Source organism: Sphaerodactylus townsendi, linkage group LG06, assembly GCF_021028975.2.
Source record: "Sphaerodactylus townsendi isolate TG3544 linkage group LG06, MPM_Stown_v2.3, whole genome shotgun sequence".
NCBI classification, from domain to species: Eukaryota; Metazoa; Chordata; class Lepidosauria; order Squamata; family Sphaerodactylidae; genus Sphaerodactylus; species Sphaerodactylus townsendi.
Window position 1 is genome coordinate 122,763,713 of NC_059430.1, and position 20,656 is coordinate 122,784,368.

A 20,656-nucleotide genomic window follows, 5' to 3' on the forward strand; every position below is an offset into this window, starting at 1 on the left:
GGCTATGTCTTGGCCCCTTTCAGTCAGAGGACTCCTTGGTACGTATGTTTTTGCGGTGACCCAACTGAGGTTCAAATAAATTATGCCTTTTTTAAAAATGCCCCGCGGTTTCTCGGAGCAATTTTAGAAAGCAAACGGTTCAGTCCCTGTCGGAGGATTCTGACTGTCGGGTAAATCCGTATTTATTGCTCTTTCTTATAGGCCGAGAAAAGAGCTGAAAAAAGAGCTGCTCTTTACTATTGGTAGACTCTATTAAAAGCTTCTTTATTGTCTAAGACTCTTGGACCAAGAACAGGGGCTGCTTGTTAAGATGGTCTCCCACCCAGGCACTCCAATCGTTGCCTTCTAGAAATGGTCGTTCAATTCAGCAACGCTTTGGGGCCCACCTGTTAAAGCAATCTAGAGCGGAAGTGGCTGTAGAAAAAGGTGGCAAACCCCACCCCCCCCACTTTTTTTTTTTTTTGCAGGGGCCGGTTAGGAAGGGGGTGGGGTGATCCCCTCCAGGGACAGGGCCGTTGTCCCCAAAACGAACAGGAGACGTCAAAGTGCAGCCGTCTATTCCGGGTAAACTGCCGCAGATCTGAGAGCGGTTTAACTGCACAGCTCCCTGCGCTGACTGCAAAGTTGGCAACCGGGCCCGGCCTCCAATAGCAAGCAGGCAGCCGGCCTAGAAAGCATTGCGGGGCGGAGAATCTGTGCGGACTGGGGGAATTAGTATCATGGGGCATATTTGGGCAGGTCTCCGTTGCCCGGCTCCGCCTTTGCGCCCTGCGGAGCTACTGTGACGCATTTAGCCAGATCTCCCGGTGGAACTATTATGGGGCATTTGGGCAGATCCCCGCTCCCCCGCTCCGCTTTTGCCCCCCCCCTGTGTAGCTACTGTGGGGCGTTTGGGCAGATCTCCTTTCTGCACCCTGCGGCGCTACTACGGGGCATTTGGGTCGGTCCCCGCCCCGCTTCTTTGCAAAGTCTTACTCCTCCTGAAGCAAAGTGGGCGCGGCTCCCGGGCAAAACCCGGTGCGCGTGGTTTGAAAGGGAGGCCCGGCTCGGGAACGCCTTCCCCGGGGCGCCCTTAAGGAAGGCCCGGCCTCCCGGCCCGGCTCCTCCCCCTGATTCCCCGCCCCCCGCCGCTTCCCGGTTTATCTGCCGGGCCGGGGCGCCGCTGGGCCGTCGGCGGTTCCTGGAAGGCTCCGTCCGCCTCCCTCTCCCATGTGGCTGCCCCCCAGATGCCCCGCAGCGGCCGCCTCTTGGGCAGCGCGCGTCGCCTGGCGAGGCTACTGCGCCCGCTCCGCCCAGCGCCGGGGGCTGCTCTTCCGACAGGTGAGCCCTCCCCGAAGAGCCCACCTGGGGCGCGCCTCTCGGCCCCAGGTCCGGCCCTGCCGCGATGCGCCCTGAGCCCCAGGTTCGCATCCCCGGGGCGGCACTGTTCTTTAATCCGGATTAAGTTAAACCCAGCTCAATCGCAGGCAGATCTGGTCCTCGCCTCTGCTAAGAGGAGTGCCCGTTTCCCCCGCCCGGCAGCTCCCCTAAAAATGTCCCGGTCAGCCATTGCAGCAGGGAAGTTTGGGGATGCCAGCTTCGAAGGGGGGCTTCAGGAATTATAGTTCGTCTCCAGACTATAGATCCCCGGGAGGAAAGGGATGCTTTGGAGGTGGGTTCTGGCATTGCACCCCTCTTCCTCCCCATGAGGTCCCCGTCTTCCCCAGCTTTCGTCCCCAAACCTTCCGGAGTTTCCTAACCTGGAGCTGGCAACCTTATTCCGGTTGCTGAATGGGCATACACTGGAAGGGAAGTTTTGCCTGTTGAACTTCCGCCTGCTGGGCAGCTATCCAAGAAATGGGTTCGTGTGTGTGGCTTACTTATGCGCTCTCTCTGTAGGTCTGGAATTGTCACTGGGGGATGTGCGATGCAGCAGGTCTCTGGTTTCCTAGCGTGCGTTAAAGTCTGTGATCTTGCATGCTCTGGCTGTTAATGGGACTTCAGAGTAAACAGTGGTGGGGTGTGACTCTTCCTTCCGCAGTTTAGGCACGTAGGCACCAAAGGGAAAGTTCAAGGAGATCAACGTTCATTCAGAGTTCAGGGGCCGTTCCTTTTACATCAGGAAGGTCTTGCATCCCCTTGCCCCCTTAAGTGGTACACAAACATTCATGTATAGCTGGGACAATATCAGTGCCTCTACTCTGAGCTCCTAAGTCAGTGGTGGCGAACCTACAGCACGGGTGCCACAGGTGGCACTCAGAGCCCTCTCTGTGGGTTATAACGCATGTCAAACAGAGTCCCCCCCCCCCCCCCACACATCTAGGCTGGCCTGGGTCTCTGGGCTTGAATATTAGCATTAAACCTAAGACCTAGTTTTGGGGAAGCAGTGTTGGTAACCCTGTTAAGCGCTGTTAAACCCCACTGATTTTCATGCGAAGAACTAAAGTGCAATCCTTTATCTGAGAGTAAGCTCAGTTGCTGGCAATGGGGCTTGCTTCTGAGTAAGCCCTCCTAGTGTCGTGATTCACCCATTGGAAGAGTTGCACGGTTGCTTCAAAGCAAAGTCACAGACTACCACCAAGCTTACTCCCGAGTAACGCATGCCTTGGAGCCAACTGTATTTTTTTTCTAAACTAAAACCTCAGTATTCAGGTTAAACTGCCGTGTTAGCGCCAGCATTTTCCGCCACAAATAAGTGGGGTTTACGGAGTTGCAATCTGGGTAAAACTTTCGGTCTGCGAAAAAAGGCTAATTCATACATCACTGTCCTAAATGATGGTAATTTCACTTTATTCAGGTTTAACAGCCCAAAAGCCACACACCGAGAAACTATTTAGGAGTGAAAATCAACCCCAAATAATTTTGCCGCGTCAACCGTGCATGCTTTGCAGAAGTCACTCAGAAACAATCGTAATTTACGAGTATCAGAAGCGGCTGACTTTTTAAATAAGGAATCTCCCCCTAGCAACAAGTGCATTTGGAACAATACAAGAAAACACGTAATAATGAATAATAGAAGTGTGTTCTGGAGAAATCCCACCAAAACACCCCATTGTCTGTGCAATAAGCAGCACATTACAAAATAAACAAAAAACCTTTATTAGGCCTACGTTAATCATGCTGTAAATACATAAAATAGTCTCATAGGGCCAGGATCTGTAATAAGTCCTGAGCCACCTTCTCCAGAGTGTGAGGATCATCACTGTTGAAAAGTTGCATAATAGTTCGACTTAGAGGACCGTTGGTCTTGGATAAGAAAGAACAGCCATCTCTAAGCAGAGAGTATTTTGGGCAGATATACAAGATGTTTTCAAGAGTTTCAACAGAAGTCAAGCAGTTTGAAAAGACTGTCCAACGGAGGTATGTTATAGAAATGTCCCTGATTCAAAGCTGATGGAAAGGTGTTACATCTGGCTCTCGTCAGAACCCACCTTTGACTGGGATCAATTAGATGGTACAAATATTTAGCGATCTGTCCTGGTTTTGGCAGAATACCAAAGAAACATGATGTGGGGAACATGATGTCTTAGCATAGCTTAGAAGGTATTGTTCTTCCTGGTTGAGAAGTTGTATTTTAATTTCCCTCATAATTTCTTTGGGAGTAAACATCAGAAGAGCCTCCAAAGAGACGCCAAGCCGGGCTAACTTTGCAATTATTTGTCCCCACCACTCCATTACCAGAAGATCAGAGACATAAAGGGGCAGAATTGAAACAGAGTTGTATGCAGAATTTAAAAGTGACTAGCCACGCTCTGGTTTCAAGACAATACAGACCAGATTCTAAACACAAAACTGTGTAAGGGACGGAATGTTGGACCCCGAATATCCTATGAAGGAAAATTAATTGTACACTCTCAACAGAGTTATTTCAGGCATTAATCCAAAGTGGAACTCCGTATAATAGTTGTTGGACCACCTTTGATTTTTACATCTTTAACATCTTTAACATCTTTAACAAGGTAGTGTGCAAACATTCATGACCATCTTAATTTGGTCATCGTAAGCGTATATAAATAGGAATTCAAATTATTTTGAACTGGAAAAAAAGTGTAGAAGAGTTTGGATTTATACCCTGACTTTCTCAACCGTAAGGAGTCTCAAGGCAGCTTACAGACTCCTTTCCCTTCCTCTTCCCACAACAGACACCTTGTGAGGTAGGTGTGGCTTCTCAGCCCAGGTCCCAACCTGGTAAAACTCCCTCCCAGATGACACCAGGGTCCACCGGGTCCTTTAAAGAAAGGAAAAGAACCTGTCTGGCTCTAGACAGGTTTGCTGACCGCTACGTATGCTGACTGCTACGAAGATTTATAATCGTCTCAAGACCAGATTATTCGATCAGGAATATCAATTTCTTCTGAGCAAAGCACAAAGCCCTTGGTCCCCATTATACTTTGGGATTACCCCTCAGAAATCTTGCCCTGCTATCTACTTGGAGCAACTTTTTAACTATAAGCTTAGATCCAGGAGGGTCTGCAGCCTATGCGGTTCCGGAGTGCACGCAAATGCTTTCAGCCTTACACTGCGGCTCTGTGTGGCCTGGAGGTTGGAGGGTAGCGTGGGCGTGTCCCTCCAGCCCTCCAGAGCAGCTGCCTCTTGGAAGGGGAAGGTGTGAGTGGGAGGGGGCTTCAGACCCGCGCTGACTCCAGGTCGCGGAGTCAGCCTTCTCTCCGGCTCAGTAGATCTTCGGGGCCGTGGAAAACGGGTCCAAATGGCTCTTTGGGTGGTAAAGGTTGCTGACCCCTGGCTTAGATGGATCATGACAAGAGCAAGATGTAATTCTTTTCCCACAGCCACACTTCAGGGTCACTTTCTTAATATCCCACATATTGAGTGTCGTCGGTTTTGCCCTGATATAGCTGATTCACTTTTTCACGTCTTGCTCTATTGCCCGAAATTCAACAACATCAGAACTGATTTGACTGCTTCATGATTCTTTCAGATAAAACAAAAATGTCTAAGTTATTGAACAACCCTAATATTGAAATGTCTGAAGCTGTAGCCATATTTTTTTCATGTGTGTTTTACAAGATGTGCAATAGTGTTCCTCCAACTGTAAATTGGAAATTTTCGGCACATGGTGGTTTTTATGCTTAATAAAGGTATTTGAATTTGAACTAAATAAGTGCTATGGTTTGGACTGGAATTTACCAGTGGTAGAAAGAGCTGTTGAGTTGTAGCTCAGTTACAGTGACTCAAGGGAGCAGCAGTGGCGTATGAGGTTAAGAGCTCGTGTATCTAATCTGGAGGAACCGGGTTTGATTCCCCGCTCTGCTGCCTGAGCTGTGGAGGCTTATCTGGGGAATTCAGATTAGCCTATGCACTCCAACACACGCCAGCTGGGTGACTTTGGGCTAGTCACAGCTTCTCGGAGCTCTCTCAGCCCCACCTACCTCACAGGGTGTTTGTTGTGAGGGGGGAAGGGCAAGGAGATTGTAAGCCCCTTTGAGTCTCCAGCAGGAGAGAAAGGGGGGATATAAATCCAAACTCTTCTTCTTCTTCTTTCAAGGCAAGAGATGCATAAATGTGGTTTGTATTGCTTGCCTCTGCGTAGCATCCCTGGATCCCCTTGGTGATTTCCCATCCGAATACTAACTAGGGCAGTGGTGGCGAACCTTTGGCCCTCCAGATAGCAGGTTATGGATATACTATCAATTTATCAACCCCTGCCAGCATGGCCAATTGGTAGGGGCTGATGGGAATTATAGTCCATAACATCTGGAGTGCCAAAGGTTCGCCACCACGGAACTAGGGCTAAACCAACTTAGCTTCCAAGATCTGATGAGATCAGGTTAGCCAAGGACTGTAGGCTGGGGGGAAATTTAATTGCTGTCAAAAAATCAGTATCAGGAAAAATGGTGTGAACAGAGAAACCTGCTTGCATTAAAAACATACCGTAGGTTGTTAAAATCAGAAACTGAAATGCCAAAACTGTACCGCTGAAAAATGGCAAAAAAGCAATGAAGTTTCAAGGATTGTAGTCAATGTGATTTGTTTTATTGACTCTTTATCTAACAAATCATTTGGATTATCACGTAAGGAATTTTCTGTGTTATAAACTTATAGATTTCCTTCAGAGCTTCCATAATGATAAAATTATAAATGATTATGTTCCATAGGGAACATAGATTCTTGGTTTTATCACGTACGCGCTGTTTAACAAGCAACGTTTACAAGCCAGTTGGCAGGGACCTTTTCCATAATAAGACTTTACAACAGTTTATAGCCGCTGAAAGGAAAGGTTAAAAAAATGTTCCCCTCCCTTGGTAATTCCAGTTAATTTTAAAAGTCGTGGAAGCACGAAAAGTTCTTTTCTGTCTTCAGAAGGAAGGCAAAGAGAAACCGAACTTGATGTACCTTTTGAAGGAAAACATTCCAGAGCTACGGAGCCACCACACGAAAGGCCCTGCTTGTACTGAACACCAGCCTCAGTTCTTAGACAGTCGCTGGAGCGGAGTTCCACTGGCTGATTGTAAAGTCTTGGTGTGAAGCAAGAGCAAAAAACGCTTTCTGAGAGAGCTGAGCAGTGCAGGGCTTAATGGTAAAAGAGAGTGCTTTGAGTTGGGGCTGAGACAAACTGGTAACTGATAACCGTGGTTCCAAAATGAAGGTAATTGGTATCTTGTGGCCCAAACCTGTCAACAGATGGCTGGCAGGATTTAAGGAAGTGAACATAGACTGTGAGAAGCCTCCTGTTCCCTTTCTCTGCATTAACTGGCTGTCTCTTCCCCACCAGCTCTTTGAAGCAGAAAGCTTCACTTACACTTACTTGCTGGCAGATGCAAAGACCAAGGAGGCAGTTCTGATCGACCCAGTTCTGGAGACGGCCCGGAGAGATACGGCACTTGTGAAGCAGCTGGGACTTAATTTACTGTATGCAGGTAAGACTGGGCTCTTCTAGGCCCTGACTGAACTGAGGTCAAAGGTCTTCAATGTGGAGCTCATCAGCATCTTTCCTGGCACTTGAGTGTCTTTAGAACAGGGGTCTGCAACCTGCGGCTCTCCAGATGTTCATGAACTACAATTCCCATCAGCCCCTGTCAGCATGGCCCGGTAGAGATAAAGACACCTGGACTTGTACTCCCACAGTTGGCCATGCTGGCAGAGGCTGATGGGAATTGTAGTTCATGAACATCTGGAGAGCCGCAGGTTGCAGACCCATGCTTTAGGAAGTTGGTGGGGCTTTTGCTCAGCCAGACTTCCAATAGGCTGTTGGATATTTATTTTTATTTATTTTATTGGATTTATATCCCGCCCTATCACCACAGGGCTCAGGGTGGGTTACGATATAAAATCACTTTTACATTCATAAAATCATCTTAATAAAACATCAATCCAGTATGTCACAATTAAAACAATACAATTTAAACAATGAAACAGCGTCCGATACAAAAACAGTTGATAGATGTTAAAACCGATGGCAGTAGCTAATACATAATTGAGAAATAAGTGAAGCTGATAATCCAAATCATTGACCTTCAAGAAAACCCCTCCTGTTCTTCCATATGTTCTCTGGAGAGCTAGAGGAAATGAGAAAGAAAGGAAATGATATGCTCCATCCGGGTCATGACTAGAGCAAGGTGTAACTCTTTTCCGTCAGTACATCTTCAAGGTCACTTCTCTAATAACCCACAAAATGAGCGTTGCTGTCGATTCTGTCCTGATACAACTGATTCACTTTCTCAGCAGTGGCGTAGGAGGTTAAGAGCTCGTGTATCTAATCTGGAAGAACCGGGTTTGATTCCCAGCTCTGCCGCCTGAGCTGTGGAGGTTTATCTGGGGAATTCAAATTAGCCTGTACACTCCCACACATGCCAGCTGGGTGACCTTGGGCTAGTCACAGCTTCTCGGAGCTCTCTCAGGCCCACCTACCTCACAGGGTGTTTGTTGTGAGGGGGGAAGGGCAAGGAGATTGTAAGCCCCTTTGAGTCTCCTGCAGGGAGAAAGGGGGGATAAAAATCCAAACTCTTCTTCTTCTTCATATTCTGCTTCACTGTTCAAAATATAACAACATCAGAACTGATTTGAGAACTGTATTACCAACAGGATTTATGCTCCTTTCTGATAAGATAAAAATGGCTAAGCTTCTAAATAACTCTAATGCTGAAATCTCTGAAGCTGTTGCTGCTTTTTTACTCTGTGTACTGCAAGTTGTGCAATAATGATCTTTTTATTGTATTTGGAATTCATGACACACACCGGTTTTATGCCTAATAAAGGTTTTGGTTTTGGATTTGGATATGCTCCATCCTTGCCTTCAGGAGGTTCATATATTCCTGGACCAAGCTTCTGTTGACAAGCCTGTGGTTGGGGAGCAGCAACCTCATGAGGCAGTCTGAGGACTTTGGACCGAAGCAGATCTTGAGGATTTACACAGTAACAGAGCCGAAATCGGTCTCTGTAAACATTTGAAAATCCAAGGGCTTTCCAAATTGGACTGGAAATTCCTGATTCCTGAATTCTCACTTTGATTTTTCAGTGAGGCTTATAAAGAACACCTCTGGCAGTTTGTGTGCTGTTGGGGTGAGTGGGCCAGTGTGGTATAGTGGTGAAGAGCGATGGACTCTAATCTGGGGTTTGATTCCCCTCCCTCCCCTCCCTTGCAAGCCACCCCTCCCTCCCTCCTCCCTCCCTCCCCTTCCCTTGCATGCCACCTCCTCCCCCTTCCCCACTAGGGAGGGCGGTGGGCTAGCGTCCAGATGCTGGCCTCCTCCCTCCCTCATGAGACACCCTCCCTCACCCTTCCTTGTATGCCACCCCCCCTCACCACTAATCTGAAGAGCGATGGACTCTAATCTGGGGTTTGATTCCCCGCTCCTCCGCATGAGCAGCGGACTCTTGTCGGGTGAACTGGATTTGTTTTCCTGCTCCTTCACATGAAGCCTGCTGAATAAACTTGGGCCAGTCACAGTTCTTCTTCAGAATTCCCTTCTCTCAGCTCAACTACTCATTGGCATGCCTGTTGTAAGTGAGGAAGGGAAAGGGAGTTTCAGGCTTCCTTGATTCTCCTTATAGGAGAGAAAGGCAGGATATAAATCCAAACTCTTCTTCCTCTCCTTAAACTCCTAAATCTAGTCAAACTTCATTTATTTATTGAAATATTTCTACCCTACCTTCCCATCCCAAGCCTGCAAAGGAGCCCAGTATTGGGAAACGAACATTACAACAACTCTGTACTTGGAAGAACAGAAAAAAATTCTTCAAGCATGTTTACAGAGGAAGAAGAAGAAGAAGAGTTTGGATTTATATCCCCCCTTTCTCTCCTATAGGAGACTCAAAGGGGCTGACAATCTCCTTGCCCTTCCCCCCTCACAACAAACACTCTGTGAGGTAAGTGGGGCTGAGAGAGCTCCGGAAAGCTGTGACTATCCCAAGGTCACCCAGCTGGCATTGCAGTGTGGGAGTGCATAGGCCAATCTGAATTCCCCAGATAAGCCTCCACAACTCAGGCAGCAGAGCTGGGAATCAAACCCGGTTCCTCCAGATCAGAGTGCACCTGCTCTTAGCCACTATGCCACTGCTACTTATGCTTAGGAAGTATCCTGTCCCCCGTCCCCCCCCCCCCTTGTATTTCCAATAGCGTCATGAGGAGGTGGGACCGAAGGCTGTTGAGTTAAGAGAAAGGTGCTCAGTCCTATGTCCAGAGCTTATAGTGATCCAGGATTTGGTCTTGTGTTTCCCCCGCACAGTCAACACTCATTGCCATGCTGACCACATCACAGGCACCGGGCTTCTGAAACAGCTGTTACCTGGATGTCGGAGCGTCATCTCCCGGCACAGCGGAGCCTCGGCAGATGTCCTAATTGGGGACGGACACACCCTGCAGTTTGGGGGAATTTGTGAGTGGCTGTTTTTGAGATGACTCAATTTGCCTCTAGCTCGGCTATAGTGCACTGAACAGGATCGATATAGATTCAAAATCACGCAGTGATTGTGTTCCATTCTATGTCAATGGAGCTCCATGATGTGTGTATAGCTTACTAGTCAATGTTGATGAGCAAGGGATAGATATATTGGCCGATTACCCACTGCTGGCTGTTTTCCCAATCTCACCCCACCCCTCTCTGGTGTGAAAAAGTCGCTCCAGAAGTGCTCTCGCTTTCCACGCAGAAAGTGAGAAGCACTACAAGCACGATGAAAGATAACAGACAAGAAATCTTGCCCCGACATACCTCCTCTCTCAGCGCAAAGAGGAGGTGTGTTGGGACCAGATTTCTTGTCCCAGTGTGCCTCTGCTCTCGGCACGCCACAAAGAGGAAGTGTGTCAGGAGAAGATTTCTTGCCTTATGTGCTTCCGGGCCTACTGCATGCCAGCTGGCAGTGAGTAATCGGCCATTATGGAAGATTTTGAATCTATTTGATCCCGTGCAGTACACTATAGCCAGGTTACAGGGTTTTTTTGTTGTATTGTTTCAGTGAAGTACAATAGTCTCCCCCCCTTTTTTTTGAAGCACTGTGTTTACCTTTAGGCCTCTCTTTAATTGCTCTGTGTCTGAGATACATGCGGACTGGCATGGCTGGAATGTAAGAAAGCATCAGCAGTGTAAGTAAGTTTATTCATACATACATACATAAGCCTTTATTGGCATAGTCAGAAAGAGTTACACAAATCGGGAACAATTGCACGAATACATAATAGATAAAAGGGCCCTACCGGGAGCACACAACAAATATGTTCTACTGGGAACTCTCAGCTATTCCTCGCTAATGAAATTGGCTTTATCTTCTTCACAAAGACCGGGTCCGAGTTGTTTAACAATAGAGATAACCTAGTCAGATCAGGCAGCCCAGATTGGAAGAAAAAAAAAATGTAAGTTGGTATATTTGGATCTGATGTTATCAAATCTGGTGCAGGGCAAGAGTTGGTGAGTCAGGGTTTCAACCACTAATAAGTTTTGTAACCGCATAACCTTTAAGCGGATTTATCTAAATTGCTGAACCTACCCTAATAGGGCAGAGGGCATGAATCCTTTAAAATGCGCAATGGTAAGGGCCTCCTCCAAGCATGGGTTCAAGTAAGGCATATGGAGATAATAGGCCATACGCCTCTGCTCAAATGGGAATTAGAACTGTGTTGGAGAGCAGGTTCGCTTTGGCTGCTAGGATGTAAATTTGCAAATTCTAGATCTAAAAGCTGATCTCTGAGCCTATTGTACGCTTCTGAATAGGACATTAGGGTTAGGGCTAGTGATTCAATAGGCAGGCCGATGGAAATAGTAAGTTTATTCAATGCAGTCTACAAACAAGATCATACAGTATAGAAAATATAGACGTAGACCAGCCCATATCATATGCATACACAGCAACAAAAATATGCTGTACTCTCGCACATCTTCATTAATTTGTACACAGGTTTTCAAGACCTCAGATAAGAACTCAGCAACCATTAGTGATATCCTTGGATTGTTATCGTCTAATAAAGACTTTATGACTGACTGGGAGCGTACTTCAGAAAGGAATGAATAAGCTTGTCCTTGTATCAACCTGAAGGAATTGCAGTATATCAACTATACTATATCAACATGCATTTTGCAGCAGAGGGATAGAGGTTTAAAGGATGCCTGCAAATCTGCCACGAAGCATTTCAGAGGGTAAAACTTTGGATCCGGCCTTAGTAAAGAAGATGTGATACTTTGGGACTTTATGAACGTTGGGTTCTTTAAATACTTGGCAATCCGGAAGCAGCCTGTACATTCGATTCCAATTGAAAAGGGAAAAGAGAAAGTATAGTTCTCCCTCCCACATCACGGTTTTGACTGATCGCAGGTTGGCATCGGATCCCACCCTCCAACACAAGCACCCCCAAAGAACCCCCCAAAACAAGCCCCAGTATCACAAGGTGGGGGGCTGCTGATGAAAAGCCCTCCATGTTCACCACTATTTAAGGGCCACCGCTGCCAATGTCGCCGTCTGCTGAATACAAGCCACCCCGAGAAGCCGAATAGCCGCTGCCTCACACAGGCCGCCTGAAAAACCTGCAGCCCCACAGCTCACAATTTTCCATGATTTTCCACATTGCAGGGGGCACCGTGCCCCTAACCCCAGCAATGTGAGAGGGACAATTATAGGTGCACGGTGCCATAATTCTGAATAGTCAATATTCCTCAGTCTTTGATTGATCTTAGTTAGGGCAGTGTCATAGCCCACATGCAAAAGAAATGAAGAGAATATCTAATCAAGGCAGCTTTACATTCCATTGCTTTGAACCAACGACTGATGGAGCAGCAGTGGTGTAGTGGTTAAGAGCAGGTGCATTCTAATCTGGAGGAACTGGGTTTGATTCCTGGCTCTGCCTCTTGAACTGTGGAGGCTTATCTGGGGAATTCATGTTAGCCTGTGCACTCCCACACATGCCAGCTGGGTGACCTTGGGCTAGTCACAGCTCTACGGAGTTCTCTCAGCCCCACCCACCTCACAGGGTGTTTGTTGTGAGGGGGGAAGGGCAAGGAGTTTGTAAGCCCCTTTGAGTCTCCCATAGGAAAGGGGGGATATAAATCCAAACTCCTCCTACTCCTACTCCTCTTACTCCTCCCCTCCTCCTCCGCCTCCCTCCTCCTCCTTCTTCCTCTCCTTCTCCTTCTTCTTCTTTTCTCCTCCTCCTCCTTCTCATTCTTTTCCTTCTCCTTCTCCTTCTTCTTTTCTTCTCCTTCTCCTTCTTCTCTTTCTTCATGGATTCTTTTGTTGCCCTTTGAAAGCCTTCTGCACAAACAGGGTTGCCAAGGCTTACAGCAGTGGATTTGCTGAATTGATCATGGATATTGCAAAGAGATACTTCCTTTTGCTGTACCCAGCTGTGGTATTTGTTGTCCTGAATTCTAATATTATAGCAGAAGGAAGAAATAGATTATTGAGTCCTCTGTCCACTCCGTACATAATTTCATAATTCTTATTTATGTGTCCCTCCCTTCCTTAGTTTTCAAGGACTGGAAAAACCACTTTTCATTTCCTCCTTTGTGGAGAAAGGGTTTGAATTCCTTCCCCTTCTTAGCATATTTTTCCAGCTCCAGGGGTTGAGATCGCTGTGATCTAGAAGGTCCAGATTTGCAGGTGACTGATATTGTAGGGGAGGACTTTGAGACTCTTCCAGATGTTATGGATTATACTTATCAGCTCCTCGCCAGCATGGCTAATAATTATCCTGGCAGGGGCTGATGGGAACTGTGGTCCATAACATCTGGAGTGCCAAAGGTTCGCCACCACTGCCATAGGAACCCTTCTGCACTAATGGGAGTGAAAGTCCACCTACAAGCCTATTGGAAGAGGTACAGCAGGATAACGGACACGGGGCTCTGAAAGGGCTGTACAAATGTTAAAAACAGTGCTGCCTTTGAAGGGACGGGGCTGCTGAGATGCTGGACACCATCCTTGTAAAAAGAAGTCTTGTGCAGTGGGTCATTTAAGGGTACAGTCCAGGGTCTTGCAAACCTGAGAATGTCCTGCCAATTTAACAGTCCGCTAGTCGAAAAACAGCATGGCTGCTGCAAAGCGTGAGCTTTTCTTCTGTGAAGTTCCTTTCTTGCAAAGTGCCGCCGTCCGTCATTCTGGTTTTCCCACGGGCCACCTAGGTTCGGCAAACCCAAGGGAGCCCTGCAAATGAAACAGTAAAAGGGCAGCGTAGTCGGTTAATGCAAGCTGAGTTCATTCAAAAGGGTGAGGTTTTCTTCAGTGGGGTTTTCTTCCGGGCAGAGTATGAGGTTTTCCTTTCTTCCACCTTGCTCTGCAGGCCTTGGAAGCTCACTCCACCCCCGGGCACACTGACGGCTGCCTGACGTACGTGCTGAACGACAAGAGCATGGCCTTCACGGGGGACGCCTTGCTGATACGGGGCTGTGGGCGGACTGACTTCCAGCAGGGTAAGACAGCCCCGCAGTGGTGCTTCTGACTGCAGAGTGGACTTGGCAATGGGTTGCAGGGGCAGGGAGGGATTACAGAACAGTAGGAATTCTTCCTGTGGTCAAGTGTGTTTGGGGAAGGCCAATGGGATGCTTCGTGGAGCTTTCGGGATCATGGGTGGGGGAGAACATAGGGTGCATCCAGAGTGGGGTGCAAAAATGTAATCGCATTTCATCCCTGAACCCCCCCCCCCCTCTCTCTCTCTCTCTCTCTCTCTCTCTCTCTTTTGCTAGGGAATATGGCTGAAAAGGGGAGAAGGGGGAGAAGGAGTTGGAGGAGGAGTTGGATTTATATCCATCCCCTTTCTCTCCTGTAGGAGACTCAAACGGGCTTACAAACTCCTTTTCCTTCCCCTCCCCTCACAACAAATACCCTGTACAGTAGGTGGGGCTGAGAGAGCTCAGAAGAATTTCGATTTCGATTTCGAATACCTTTAATGGCATATAGATTGTTTAAGATTAGCTTAGCAAGATAATAACAGCCTTTACAACTTTACAATTTCTGACGAGTTAAAATAACACCATTTAAAAATTTAGCCACCGCTTCCAACAGCTCGTAGTTGTGGCTGTTTAAAAGATATATAACCTTCTGTAATGCCTTCACTTCCATGCAGGAAGGGGATTATGTGCTTCTTCCTACCTATCTCATAAAAAGGACAATCCAACAGCATATGAGATACTGTTTCCACAGAACCCATGCCACATGGGCATTTCCTTTCTTTATGTGGGATTCCAAGGTGGCGTCCAAGGCTAAAGGAAGAAGGCAGGGCATTACACCTAGCTAAGGTGATTGCTCTACGCCACCGGGCCTCAACCAGGAGAGATAAAGGTACCATGGGCCGTACTAGTCTATCCATAGGTATTCCCAGAGAGATCGGGGAACAGGTTTTATTAGCTTCCTGCTGAAACCTTCTGTCAAAAAAAGTCTCTTCTTGATAGCCCCATAGACCTCCTGCTCTGTTAGTACAAGCAGGTCCTCCAAGGAAATGCCCAACTCATTAAGTTTGGCTTCGATTTTAACCCACCACTGGGTTGTGTGGGAGGATGGAGCTACCCCTGGGATGTATAGTCCAGTTCATCTCCGGATTAAAACAAATCCTGGCCTAAAATCTCAAACGTGACGGCACCAGGCCAGAGTTTCTCTAGCCGATGCTGGCCTCGTTTCTAAGCACAGGGGTCGCATAGGGAATAACAGAATGGGGGCAAGCCAGCGATTTCATACAGAAAAGTATGACTCGACCCTTTCAACCTTCTCTGCTCCATGCCCCTATCCAGATGTAGGGGATCCCATAAAGGATTTGTTGACTCACTTTGGCATTAAATGCTCTCAACGCTGCAGGGATGTATCCTCGGCCTTTCCCATAGAGGAAGCGTATAATGGCTGAGGCACTCCTAATTTAGCTGGGCAAGGAGATGGCTCCTCATTCCCATGTAGTGTCCAGGAGGCCCTATGATGGTAGGTAAGCCCTAGGTATTTATATGACTGCACCTGGCTCGAAACTACTGTGGCCTATCCGGCCAATTGGTGGCTTCTTCCATTGGCGGGTAAATACCACAATTTTGGATTTATCTAAGTTAAGTTGCAAATCGTTGAGTGTGCAGTATTCTATACAACACTCTAAAGCTCTCCTTAGTCCGACTCGTGAGCGGGAAAGTACAACTGCGTCATCAGCAAACAGAAGCAGGGGTATGGAAGTTGAGTCCAGAGTTGGACTATGTACTTGGGCCTCACTTAGTGTGGAAGCTAGATCGTTAAGCTCAGAAGAATTGTGACTAGCCCAAGCTCACCAACGGGTGTGTGTTGGAATGTACAGGCTAATCTGAATTCCCCAGATAAGCCTCCACAGCTCAAGCAGCAGAGCGGGGAATCGAACTGGATTCCTCCAGATTAAAGTACACCTGCTCTTAACCACTACGCCACTGCTCCTGGAAGAGGTCCAGGGCAAAGCTGTGCTCACCGGCAAATCTGGCTGTGAAGCAAAATTAAATTCATGAAAGAAGTGGTCATGCTTGCCTCGGGGAGAATAGAAAGCAAAAGCGGGGCTTGAGGAAATACATGTCTGTACATTTGCCCCCATCGTGCAGCAGATACCTTGCACATAATCAGCAAGGGAGTACCTTAAAAAATCAGACGCAGTCCCATATTTAGTCTGGAGTGGATACAAGTCAGGATTCTGTCATCTCATTCTTTCTATCTCCAGGGGCAATTTCAGTCAACTATGGCTGATTTTTCATGGCGAAATTGCTCCTCTGATGGCACAGGGAATGCCCCGGTGCAATTGGGAATTCTTCACAGCTCCCAGTGCTGCTGTGTGCCTGCCATGTTTTTGCCCTGGTGCCGCTCGATGGCATTGGCTTTGCTCCGCAAATTTCCAGAACCGCAAAGGTTGAGGTTCTTTTGAAATGCCCCTTCATTGCTCCGGAGGCTTCTGCAACCGTGCAAAACTCTTCCGTAGCAGAACTGGGGCCATTTATCCTGCCTCGCCGCTCTGGCCTGCTTCACCCATGGACAGGTGCTGAGAATCGGCACCCTCCCCCCAATTGCAGTGGGGGAAAAAACAGAGGGAGAAACCTTAGTTTTTAGAAAGGAGGGAGAACCCTTGAGTAGAAAAGCAGCATGTGTAGGTGTCACGAATGGGAGGGCGGCTATTCTCTCGCACACAGAAGGATTTTAGATTTTAGATGGGGTGGTGGTGATGGTGGAGGACAGCGATTCCATTGCAGACGCAAGGATTTTAACCGGGGGGGGGGGGGGGGGGGGGGCAAGGGCGCTGATTCTCAGCACCTGTTTTGTGTTCAGAGTAATTTAAAACTAAAATAGTGAAAGTGAGTGGGGGGGGGGACGGGAGAGATTCAGCCAATCAGAATGCGGGAAATGGAGGTTGTCCGCACATGCATGGAAGACATTGTGGAAGAGATCACGATGCAAGTACCGGGCTTGCCTCAAATTCCAGGAAGAACCGGGGAGCAGTGAAGAGTCAAAGCAGGGCAAAAAACACTGCGGCAGGCACACTCGCCGGATCTACCATAGGGCATTTTGACCATGAAAAATGGGCCTGTGACAAGCCCCCTGCAGTGCTTTAGCTAGCTCATCAAGGCAAGATGGCTTAATCCAGCTTTCTCCCCGAAGCTGAAGTTTTTTCTTTGTTAAAACTTTTTCCCCTTTTATGCGCTTATCAACTATGCATGTGTGTTAGGTCAACTGACTTTGATCATTAACCAGACTCTGATCTTGGTAACGGAAGTCTTTCTTAAGAATCAGCAAAGCAGGCACCAAGCTATCTAAAGCCAGTTCTGAGAAACACGGGGGAATGTTCAAAGGTGTAGGAGTAATTCGTCCCGCTCTACCGTACCATCTGGTGAGAAACTCAGCGATTCCGTCATAGCTTTGGCAACAGGGTACAGCCGTGTTATCCTGTTGCCTGGCGACAGAGAGCAGGAATGCTTCTTCAAAGCGGTGCATCCCTTTCAGTTGTACATAGACCTCCAGCTCCGCCCACCTTCCCACCACAGCTGGTCTTAACGGAGCTGCCAACCTCCTGGCAGGAGTCTGGAATAAACTAAGCCACAGGTGTCAAACTCGCAGCCCTCCAGATGGTATGGACTACATAAGAACATAAGAACTAGCCTGCTGGATCAGACCAGAGTCCATCTAGTCCAGCATTCTGCTACTCGCAGTGGCCCACCAGGTGCCTTTGGAGCTCACATGCAGGATGTGAAAGCAATGGCCTGCTGCTGCTGCTGCTGCTGCTCCTGAGCACCTGGTCTGCTAAGGCATTTGCAATCTGAGATCAAGGAGGATCAAGATTGGTAGCCATAGATTGACTTCTCCTCCATAAATCTGTCCAAGCCCTTTTTTAAGCTTTCCAGGTTAGTGGCCATCACCACCTCCTGTGGCAGCATATTCCAAACACCAATCACACGTTGCGTGAAGAAGTGTTTCCTTTTATTAGTCCTAATTCTTCCCCCCAGCATTTTCAATGAATGCCCCCTGGTTCTAGTATTGTGAGAAAGAGAGAAAAATTTCTCTCTCCCATCATGCTGGCAGGGGATGATGGGAACTGTAGTCCATACCATCTGGAGGATCGCGAGTTTGACACCTATGAACTAAGCGGAAGCAGCAGGGGAAAGCACAAGTAGGTAGTAACTCCAAAGTGCAATCATATACGGTGGTACCAACAGGATCCTGACAATGCGGAACTTCTCCTGGGAGCACTCGGAAATGTGCCCCTCCCCACCTGGAGTTCATAGCAAATCTGTCTAGGCTTCTGCCCCTTTCCCCCACAACCTCATTCCATACGGTGCGCTGATTGAGTTGGTAAGTGGCGTGGAAGGACTAGAAATGACTCGGCCGGTTTCCTCTCTCCTCTTAGGCTCCCCGGAATCTTTGTACCGTTCTGTCCATGAGAAGATCTTTTCGCTGCCCGGAGACTGCCTGGTCTACCCTGCCCATGATTACACTGGTACATTGGTGCCTTGTGGGGATGCTCGGGGAGCAGTCAATGGTGGGGGAAGGTGTCTTGCGTCGCCTCCAGGGACAGAGCGAGAGGGAACTGCGCCCGGGGCACGTGTGTGTCCCTTCCATGCCTCCGTCCGCCCCAGAATGACCCCGCCAAGCCCCCGGAAAGCCCTTGCCATGCCCCCACAGGGTGCTTCGCGCCCCCTCTGCCCCCTTGGCGCAACACCACTTCTCGCCTCATGTGTCATTCCTGTCAATTCACTCTGCTCCACTTTCCTTCCAGGCCAGACGGTCTCCACGGTGGAGGAAGAGAGAGCCCTGAATCCTCGCCTCACTCTGCCTCTGGAGGCCTTTGTGGAGCTGATGAACAATCTAAATCTGCCTAAGCCAAAGCAGATTGGTGAGGACCGGATTCTGTTCCTCTCTGGTTGAGTAGAGCCATGGGGCAGAAGGGCCTGTCTTTATCACAAACGGGTGTCCTGGTTTAGCAGAAGAGGAGTTTGGATTTATACCAGTGGGAGGATCCAAAAATTTTAGTAACAGGTTCCCATGGTGGTGGGATTCAAACTGTGGCGTAGCGCCAATAGGGCGGGGCGGGGCACAACAGGGGCGTGGCCGGGCACTCCGGGGCGGGGCATTCCTGGGCGGGGCTGTGGCAAGGACGCAGCCGCTGCACTGGTCCTTGGGCGGGAAATGGATGCACGCAGGCGCAGGCTGCCACGCACGCTGGTGCACCTCCCCAAGCTAAATCCTCAAGCTTCTAAGTTCCCATGCTGCGCTACTGCTGAGAGGAGGGGTGTAACTAAGGCAAAAATCACGTGGCAGAATCACCTATTAGTAACCCCCTCTCGGCACACACAAATAATTAGTAACCTACTCTCGGGAACCTGTGAGAACCTGCTGGATCCCACCTCTGATTTATACCTTGCCTTTCTCTCCTGTAAAGGGGATACAGAGTGGCATACAAGCTCCTTTTCCTCTCCTCTCCCCATAACAGACACCTTGTGAGGCAGGGGAGGCTGAGAGAGTTCTGAGAGAACTGTGATTAGGCCACGGTCACCCAGCAGGCTTCATGGGTCTGAACAGCGAAACAAATCCAGTTCACCTGAGTCTCCCACTCAGGTGGAGGAGTGGGGAATAAAACCCGGTGTGCTGTCCTCAAAGGGCTTCAGTTATTTAAATATGGCAAAATGTATGCATTAGCTGTAGACATGGTGGGAAGGGCTATCCTTTTAAGAAATAGCATGATGGGATTTGTAGTTTTTAGCTCTTAACCATTATACCTTGCTGGCTTTCAAACGCCTAAAGACTTCTGGCTGATGTCTCTTCTCTCTTGTTGCTTCTAGATTTTGCAGTACCTGCAAACCTCAGGTGTGGGATCCAAGACGCAGCAGTTTAGCAACTGCATTCCGAGCCAGGCCAGTTTCCGGGCCCCCTAAAGCAAAACGGGGGCCTCTGTAGCACAAAGAAGACAACGTGCTTCTCTGGGAGGGAAAAGAATCCCTTCGACTCCTGACTTCCCGTTGTGGAATCTATATGAAGAATTTTAATTGGCCTACCTGCTCCCCCTCCTGGTACTCACTGGTACTTCATTTTGTACTTGCTAGGAGTTTATAGCCCCACCTCAAATCCCCTGGATGCACTTTTCAAGTTTGCACTGCCTCCCTCTCACCCCTGGAGATCTTCCAGCCCTACTTCCCTGTCCTGGATTAGATCAGAAGGCCAAAGGGTTTTGTACTGTGAATTTTTGAAACTGGGGAGGAAAAGTGGGCCAAGAGACGCTGTCTGTGGAAGGTTTTCCTGTCATAAAATAAAATGCACGTGTTGGTACTTTGTGGGAGTTTGAACTGGGGGAAGGTGTTGGTGAGGTCTGTGGAACTGAGCAGGGCAGGATTAAGCCCGGTATGCTACAGACCAATGCGCCAGTCATATTGGCTTGCGGGCTTTGATGCCACGGCCTTGGCTGCTCCAGTGGGGCCAAGCGAGATCGAATGGTCTGAAGTTTTAGATGAGTAGATCTCGGCTGAACCTTAAGAGAAATGTCTCTGATGAAGACAGAAATTAAATGCAACCAGTTATCTGTGTGTGTGTGTGTGTGTGTGTGTGTTGGGTGGGGTGGGATCGGGAATTTCCCTTGCCCCAAAGCTTCAAGCACAGGTTGGGCAAACATCAGAACACTCTAGTCTGATGAAGGGCATCTAATCCAACCTCTTGTTCAAAGCAGGACATCTGGACACTCTAGGTCAGTGATGGCGAACCTTTTTGAGACCGAGTGCCCAAACTGCAACCCAAAACCCACTTATTTATCGCAAAGGGCCACCACGGCAAT

The 20,656-nt window shown here is 48.3% G+C and overlaps 1 protein-coding gene across 2 annotated transcripts; it reads left to right on the plus strand.

Moving 5' to 3' along the window:
* Nucleotides 1-862: 862 nt before the first annotated feature.
* Nucleotides 863-20,157, plus strand: ETHE1 (ETHE1 persulfide dioxygenase). Of its 2 annotated transcripts, XM_048501298.1 has the most exons (7): nt 864-1,320; nt 6,713-6,857; nt 9,666-9,813; nt 13,699-13,829; nt 18,242-18,331; nt 18,611-18,727; nt 19,674-20,157. In XM_048501298.1, exons 1-7 carry the CDS (start codon nt 1,210-1,212, stop codon nt 19,724-19,726), a joined length of 795 nt encoding a protein of 264 aa, XP_048357255.1. In that variant the 5' UTR covers nt 864-1,209; the 3' UTR covers nt 19,727-20,157. The 2 variants fall into 2 exon arrangements, with proteins under 2 accessions (XP_048357254.1, XP_048357255.1); XM_048501297.1 differs by lacking the exon at nt 13,699-13,829 and having other exon boundaries at nt 863-1,320; nt 9,666-9,815.
* Nucleotides 20,158-20,656: the final 499 nt, after the last annotated feature.

Bases quoted from the DNA above. Each gene is read 5' to 3' on its own strand.
- ETHE1 (XM_048501298.1), top strand. From the start codon at position 1,210: ATGTGGCTGCCCCCCAGATGCCCCGCAGCGGCCGCCTCTTGGGCAGCG. The intron at 6,858-9,665 runs GTAAGACTGGGC...TCCCCCGCACAG, and splicing joins ACTTAATTTACTGTATGCAG to TCAACACTCATTGCCATGCT. The intron at 9,814-13,698 runs TTGTGAGTGGCT...CCTTGCTCTGCA, and splicing joins ACCCTGCAGTTTGGGGGAAT to GGCCTTGGAAGCTCACTCCA.